Genomic DNA, 8,282 nt, shown 5'->3' on the forward strand with positions numbered 1-8,282 from the left:
ATTATGTGCAGACTTTGTATGAATCGATTGCATAATCGATGTCAGGTGTTTTGTTCCAACAATGAAATCAAACCAATCGATTACTTAGTCGATTCACTAAGTCACATAATTGATTCACAAATACACTTAATCGATTTGGCCATATACTGAGTCTTCCCTGTAACTTTAAATTTTTGTTGCCATCGATTTGCCAATCGATTGTGTTTAAAACAGGAACTTGGCTAATTTCATGTTAATCGAAGTGCCAATCGATTTGGTAGTATTTTTCTGAAAAGACTTTACCAGTTGGTTTAGCTCAATCGATTGCCTAATTGATTGATACCAAACTTGTCATGATTGAATTTCTCACAATGGATTGTCCAATCGATTGTGTTTGTCACAGGTCATGTTACTTTTGAAATATTATTTACGCAATCGATTTGGCAATCGATTAGCATAGTAAATGGATTGTCCCTATGACTTGCCCAATCGATTCCTCAATCGATTTGTTTCAATCAGCTTTTAGTCTTTGTGATCTGCACAGTCGATGTGCCAATCGATTAGCATACAAATCAGGTTGCCTCTGACTTGCACAATTTTTATCACTGATTGTGCCAGTCGATTGCCTAATCGATTTGCTTAGTAACCATTCCAACTTTTGTTGATTTCTTGAGTTCCAAGCAATTGTCTCAAGTATGTAGGGTTGAGTTGTTGTTCCTGAAATCTTACTCAGTTAAAATGTTAGATTTATCATATGATGTATGAACATTGTATGTTTGTTAATTATGTCAAAATTAGGATTAAGAGGACTAAAGTCCAACATCTGCGACCCACGCAATTTGCTTGTTTGGCTCATCAGTCTATTGTGCATCTTGTTGTTGCAATTTCCTGTAGCATTTTGATTCTAGGACACTTCTTCAAATCTTTTACCTACAAAATCACACACCAAACATTAATTTTTCTAAAAGACAATAAATGACATCAAAATTAAAAAAGCATAAATCTTAAATTTAAAGCTAAAATTATAATAACTTTTACTCAAAAGACAAAGAAATTAATATTCAAATATGGTAGATAACTCTAATTTCTAAGAATTATCAGTCTCTTTATTAATCATTTTTGTCTTTAAATGTGTCTTTAGTTTGTTAAATTACTCCTCAAATATATTTTTTTAGTCAATTTGATCTTTAAATTTACTAGTAAAAAAGACATTTGATGATGTATTTGTTTATTTTAATAAAATACTATAGTGACAACAGATCACATATTTCACAAGAAATTTAATTTATATACACGATTAGTACATAGTTTTTACACTATCAATCAATCTGAATCGTTTGATCCTTAATAATGTTTGAGTTTTGTTATAACTACTTTTAAAGTCACCTACATGATTTGTCATAAATTTTCGTGCCTCCACCCCTTGGAAGTTTAGTTGTATGTTAACCAACTCATTATTGACTTTTTTTGGTTTTTCGGTGCCTTAAAAATGAGAGATAGAATAAACGAATCCTGCTAAAACTGAATTGATCAAATTGACCTTACCTCCACCAGATAGATGTCTCCTCTTCCAAGAACAAAGGTTTTTCCTCATTTTCAATAACGAGTAACCAGGTTGTATACTGTATCAGATTGGCTCCATCGGCACACCAAGGAATTTAAAGGGAATTGAGTTAGAACAACAAGAGATAAATGATGAGGCAACATCCAAAAAAACATTCTTCAAGGTTGATACCATAAAACTTACTTTTATAGAAGTTTACTTTTAACTCGGATACCATTTCAAAGCTTTTAAGAATAGTTTTCATGCACCACAAATTTTCCCAACTTTCACCCAAAAGAATTGTATGGTCAGCATATTGAAGTATGTCAAACTTCAAAATGTCATTTACCTTGAACTCTACATAGATTTCTTTCTGAATTATTAATCGAACCAGTCCAATTAGACCTTCTGAAACAATCAAGAACAAAAATAGGGCAAGGGGATCACCTTGCTTGAGGCCTCTTCCTATAGAAAATTCTTCAATTGGGCTTTGAGTGACTAAAACAGACATACTACTAGAGAAAATGTACACCTTAATCCAAGAAATCAACTTACTACCGAACTCAGCCTGACCATCTTGTATTCCAGATATTCCCAACACACACACAGTCATATCTTTTTTCAAAATCAACTTTTAGTAAAAAAACATTGATCATTTCTTCTTTTTGCAAGATAAATAATCTCATTCACAATAACAATACCATCAAACATTTGTCTCCCCGAGAGAAACCCAGTTTGATTACAGAGATTAAAGGGCCAAATGGTTATTTGAATCTCCCTGCGAAGAGCTTCGCAATTATTTTATAGAGACAACCTATCAAACAAATAGGTCTAAATTCACTAACCTCCCGTGGATGATCTGTTTTAGGAATGAGAGTAAGAAATGCAGCAGTCACGACCTTTGGCAAAATTGCAGTACTGTGAAACTCATTTATGAAAGCAATTGCGCGTCCATCCCGATAATATTCCAGCATTCCTTCAAAATTTGAAATTGAAATCGTCTGATCTCAGGCTCTTATTCCCATAACAATTCCAAATCACCTCTTTGATGTCATCTTCCAAGAAAGGATCTTCTAAAGATGCACAGGAAGCAAACGAAAAAGTATTGAACTCCACATTATCAAGGAGATGTCTTTTATTGACAGGTTCTTTGAATTTGAACTCAAAATGTGTTATTATTTCATTCTTAATTTCCTCAACAGTTTCGATTGGGCCTACATCAGTATTGAGCAACACAATTTGAACATCAATATCAGCTTGATTATAGGTTCTAAAATAGAACTGTAACATGTCATTCATTCCATAAAATCCGTACAAATCATAATGCCAAAACAAAATGACTTAGATTATAGTGAGCTTGAAACCAACAAAATAAAAACTAACAATCAAATAAGAATCCATTACAAAAATTATATAAGTGTTAACAATGGAGAATAAATGTAAAATTACAGAGAAAGAAATAGCATGCTTGCATCAAAATCCTACTCCTTTATTATGGATATGTTGAATAACAGAATATGAGAGACATGTGAAACCGTGTGTTTGAACTACACAACGAAATCAGTTTTATATAGGCTCAAGGCAATAAATACAAAAATAAATATAGGATATCACTACTAGAAAAACAGGATTTAGCGTAGGCCAAACACAGACACTAATAGGCCAAAAGCCGACGCTAATGACAATTTAGCGTCGGTGCCGGGTCTGGGCTAAAACGGTCGAAGCTAATCACTAGCGTCGGCCAAATACCATCCGACACTATATTAGCGTCGGCCAGACCTACGCTACACCGACACTATCTATAAAATTGAAACAACCGTTGCTAAAAATGTCGGTTGCCAAGTCAGTTGGGGGAACAGTTGCGTCGGATTCCGACGCTAAAGTCAACAAAGTATATTCAACAAAATATATAGCGTCGAAAGACCAACGCTAAAGTTAAAATAAAAGTCAACTATATTTATAATGTAGCGTCGGAGTGGCTGACACTAAGTTCAAATTTATTTAATTTTTTATTTTTAATCTTTTATAATGTAGCGACACTTAATTTTAAAAAAAAATCAATTATCAAAAATAATTTTTTCAGAAGTTACTCAAAACATTATCTCATTTTAAGCAGATTCAGATTTTCATTTTTTAAAAAATGTAAGAAACAGATTAGCAATTCCTAAAAGTGATATTTCTTAAAAAATAAGCGATTTTTTGTTAAAAAAACGTAACAAACGGATACTCACATACACAATGTTAATAAAAAAATTAAAACTTTTGACTCACTTCTTGAAGGAAGTTAGCAACAGTTTTCCTATCAGGACATTTGAAACCAAGAGATTCAAAGAATTCAAGAACATGTTCAAGTGGTCCTTGGTAGACAATTTGACCATCAGATAAAATAATGATGTCATCAAAAAGTTCATAAGTCTCTGGTGCTGGCTGTAACAAAGAGATAACTGCAGTTCCACTAAAAATGTGAATAGATTGTCTGATAGATTTCACAATTTGAAAAGTTGTGGAGCTATCCAAGCCAGTAGATATTTCATCCATTAATAGAACTTTTGCTGCTCCAACCAACATCTCTCCTGTCGTAACTCTCTTCTTTTGTCCGCCGAGATACCTCGCCGCATTCCATCCCCTACAATAGTATCACTACATACATCCAACCCCAAGATCTGCAAAATTTTATTTTATTGTAGCTAAATTTTTCGTCAATAATTCAACTCTTTTTTGGCACTAAAGAACCTTATTCTCTAGTATTACCTTCAACATATAATCTATTATCAGACTTTCCTCCTGGCCTCCAGCTGCAGCTGCCTGGTATATCAAAAGTCAATGAGATGCACACATACGCATATAATGTTAAACACTCAACTATATGAATTAAAAGCATATAATGTTAAACACTCAACTATATGAATTAAATGAATGGTATATTAAGAATAATAGCATTAAATGGTTCAAAGCTAGTTTCTTTCTCACTTTCATGAAGACATCAATATCTGGTTCTGGTTTGATCTTTACTTGTTTTTCTCTTCTAATCAACTCAGATAGCAAATCTATGAATCACAAGACGATATTAACCACTAACAAACTACATTAAATTAACCGAAAAGGTTAAAAGGGTGGCTCATTGCAGGAGACTACCACGAGGTAGGGTCTTGAAATTGTATATATGCATGCAACCTTAGACTCTACAATGGTATTTAGAAACAGAATTATGACAGAAGTGAGCATGAAAAAATATTGGCATACCTGCACTTCAAGAAGCTGGCTTTTAGACTCTGCAAAAGAAATAGTATTTATTGCTTCTGCTGGATATATAATGGACCTGGGGGACAACAAAAACTGAATCATGCCAACAGAAACAACTAAGGAATGGAATAAAAATGTTAAGTAGAAATTTTACTCTTGGTGCACAAGATACAAGGGTAAGCCATTACCATGAGGTAGTCATTTGTGTTACCATCAAAGACAAAACCATACAGATAAAGAAGTGATACGAAAATATATCATTGTTAGAATAACAACCCCATTTCAAAAAATAAAATAGATACAAAATAATACAAGGCGGCTGCTGAGCTTTTTTATTATGATTCAAACTTATTGACATATTGGTTTTGTAGTCAAGAAACTATAGTCAACAAAATATGTAGCGTCAGTTTTGTAGGACATATTGGTAGGTAATCTATTAGTCAACAAACTATTGTACCCCAATAAAAATAAAGTGAATAAATAAACATAAAAATGTAGGACATATTGGTAGGTAATCTATTAGTAAACTAATTTGCTAGTCAGTTAGTTAGCTTGGGGTGTGATAAGAGAAGCTATAAATAAAAGAAAGAAGGATTCACATAATTCGGTTTTGTAAGGAAATTAGAGCGGAAATGAATCAGGTCTCTCGTGAAAATGGTAACAGAGCCATTTCCTTAAAATAACCAAAGACATTCTTTCTAATCCTTCCTATTATTCATGGCATAAATATATTACCTAAGAACATTCTTTCAAATCTCTTGACTTCTTTCGAGCATAGATGAATTAGGCATTCCACACCCAGCAAAAACTCTAGCTATTCCAATTTTTTTGGATTAACTTGTCAATTAGAGCTACGAATTTCTGGTGTCCTGAAGCCTGCAGACGGTAAAAATTGGAGATTAAAAGTACTACCTTGTTTTCTTTATATAAGGCAGGAGCTTCAACTACATCTAACACATCTGAACTACATATTTTCTATAAGCAAGTCATGACTAGTTTTATTAGTAACATACCATCTGAAAATTGGATAAGGCATTAAAATGTGGATTGTCTTGCTGGTAAGGCCTACCATAGCTCTCTCACTTACTAATATCAAAATTGACATCCCGATATATATAGAAACATAGAGCAATACAGCAGACTTTCCATAATATCATGAAAAACAAGAGTGCATATTACCAAAAGAAAATGATTAAATATAGAGACAAATAACCAAATGTATGAATGAATACCTTTGTTGAGCTGAATTTTTGCACTACAAACACATGCCACGTTTCATCTTTGCTCAGCAGCTGATGCAAAAGATTTTGTTCATCATTTTCGTCCACACAGACACGCTCAAGAACTTCAAGCACCCGTGTACAGCATAATGATGTGATTCTGTAATTAACACGTCTATCTTCTACAAATATCGCAGACTTGACTGACTGAATTAAGATATTCAACAGCCTCATGCAGTTATCTACGCATAAGCTTTTAAAAAATTGGACATTTATCTTGTTAAGGAAAGCACACACATATTCCCCAAATGATAGCATGGCTTTGATTCTGTTCATTGATTTGTCATCAAATGAATCATCCAAAGCTTTACTTATATTGCACCCCCATTCAATGACAAATATTGCTGATAAAATTCCTGATACAATACCACCTTCCCCATCAAGTGTCTTCAGGCAATAGAAACTGCCATCAAGTATCTGAAGAGAGAATTGAGCCGTGTCAACAATGTTTAGAGAATTATCATGTTCTACAGACGTCTCTTCATTATTGCTTAACATAGAAGCCGCATTCTGTACCCAAGAAAAAGAAGAATCATGTATAAAACTGACTAATTTTCTAAATCTTCATAGAAGACGATCAATGTGTTTCTGGACAGAAAAGTCATAGATATTTCTTCTCTTAAACCGCCAAGAAGACAGCTACATGTAAAAAGTATAAGATCAGAGTGAAGATCACATAAAGCCAATTAATCTTATATTTCTCTGGATTGGGTTCAACATAATATTAAGTACACGATAAATACAACTTCACATAGAGCTCTACTTTAATTGAAGGAAATCGATCTTGGCTACAAAATGAAAGAGAGCCAAGGATGCCCAAAAGACAAAGCATTAATTCGTTAACTTCACCCAAAACATGCCAAGAAAATAAGCTTACCTTCCAATGAGTCCTCTGAGCGGACTACTTGTAATCCTGCGAATATAAATGACAAGTGAGATTATACAGAAACAAAAAGAGAAAATTGTACTGATCTTCCCTCTTGTTTACAATTTTTTATAAAGGTCAACGAGGTAGATATAATATGAGTATTTAGTGTATTTAAGCATTATTTAAGGGAATCGACCACAGATGAGAGCGCGACGGTGACACTGAACTGAAATGCAATAAAACCTAAACGACTACATTGAGAGTGAAATAGCGACACTTACATTGAGAATCGACCACAGATGAGAGCGCGACGGCGACACTGAACGGCGACTCTGAGAGTGAAGGTGACAGGTTCGAGAGGGGGACGGTGACGACTCTGAGAGTGACGGTGACGACTCTGAGAGTGACGGTGACGGGTTCGAAAGGGTCACAGGTTCAGCGGCTATACTCACGGCATTGAGAGGAATGAGAATCTGTGATGTGTTCTAAGTGAGAGGAATGAGGAACGGTGTAGGGTACGATGTATGTTACTCCAATTAGGGTTCAAAGTGTGAGATAAGGGTTCAAAACGTAGGGTACGATGTATACACAACTAAAATGTAGGGTTCAATCTGATTTTATAAATAATATTAAAAAATATTTAAATAACCTAGCTTCGGTCACTCCAACGCTATATATTAAAATAAAAAATTAAATGAATAAACTAGTGTGTGATTTATTTTACTTAGCGTCGGCTAAACCGACACTACACCAACGTTAAATAGCGTCGGAATCGGGGGTCGACGCTATAAATGGCATCTAAAATGCAATTTTCTAGTAGTGTATATTATCCCTATTTATATAGTATGGAATAAATATAAATATATTTTCAACACTCCCCCTCAAGCTGGAGCAGATAAATCATATGCATCAAGCTTGTTACATATATAACTGATTCGAGGACCTCTGAGGGGTTTAGTGAATACATCTGGCAATTAGTCATTAGAATTAACAAAGTTAGTGGTGATGTCGCCTGATTCGATCTTTTCCATTACAAAGTGACAATTTACCTCAATATGTTTGGTCCTCTCATGAAAAACTGAATTAGAGGCAACGTGCAATGCTGCTAGATTATCACAAATTAATGTCATTTGTGTTGCCTTTTCAAATTGAAGCTCTTTGAGTAATTGTTTCAACCAAATGAGCTCACATGTCACTAATGCCATAGCCCTGTATTTAGCTTCAGCACTAGATCTTGCAACTACATTTTGTTTCTTACTCTTCCAAGATATTTGTTAGTATAGAAGTACGCCTAAGAGGGGGGGTGAATTAGGTGTTAGTAAATTTTCTTGTTTTTAGTGATATGGTAATCAGATTTTCTGAGTTTAAG

The 8,282-nt window shown here is 34.1% G+C and overlaps 1 protein-coding gene across 1 annotated transcript in view; it reads right to left on the minus strand.

Moving 5' to 3' along the window:
* Positions 1 to 687: 687 nt before the first annotated feature.
* The window catches only part of LOC113784405 (uncharacterized), a 10,159-nt gene continuing 2,564 nt past the window's right edge, over positions 688 to 8,282 (minus strand). Inside the window, exons 3-10 of the mRNA XM_027330565.2 lie at positions 7,195 to 7,398; positions 5,998 to 6,555; positions 5,501 to 5,641; positions 4,766 to 4,841; positions 4,274 to 4,327; positions 3,794 to 4,185; positions 1,525 to 2,736; positions 688 to 909 (exon numbers count right to left, since the gene is read on the minus strand). Of these exons, the coding sequence (XP_027186366.1) occupies positions 5,576 to 5,641; positions 5,998 to 6,555; positions 7,195 to 7,398 (828 nt within the window). The 3' untranslated portion in view covers positions 688 to 909; positions 1,525 to 2,736; positions 3,794 to 4,185; ... (1 more) ...; positions 4,766 to 4,841; positions 5,501 to 5,575. The remainder of the gene's footprint in view (positions 910 to 1,524; positions 2,737 to 3,793; positions 4,186 to 4,273; positions 4,328 to 4,765; positions 4,842 to 5,500; positions 5,642 to 5,997; positions 6,556 to 7,194; positions 7,399 to 8,282) is intronic.

This window comes from Cicer arietinum, chromosome 3, assembly GCF_000331145.2.
Source record: "Cicer arietinum cultivar CDC Frontier isolate Library 1 chromosome 3, Cicar.CDCFrontier_v2.0, whole genome shotgun sequence".
Taxonomy (NCBI): Eukaryota; Viridiplantae; Streptophyta; class Magnoliopsida; order Fabales; family Fabaceae; genus Cicer; species Cicer arietinum.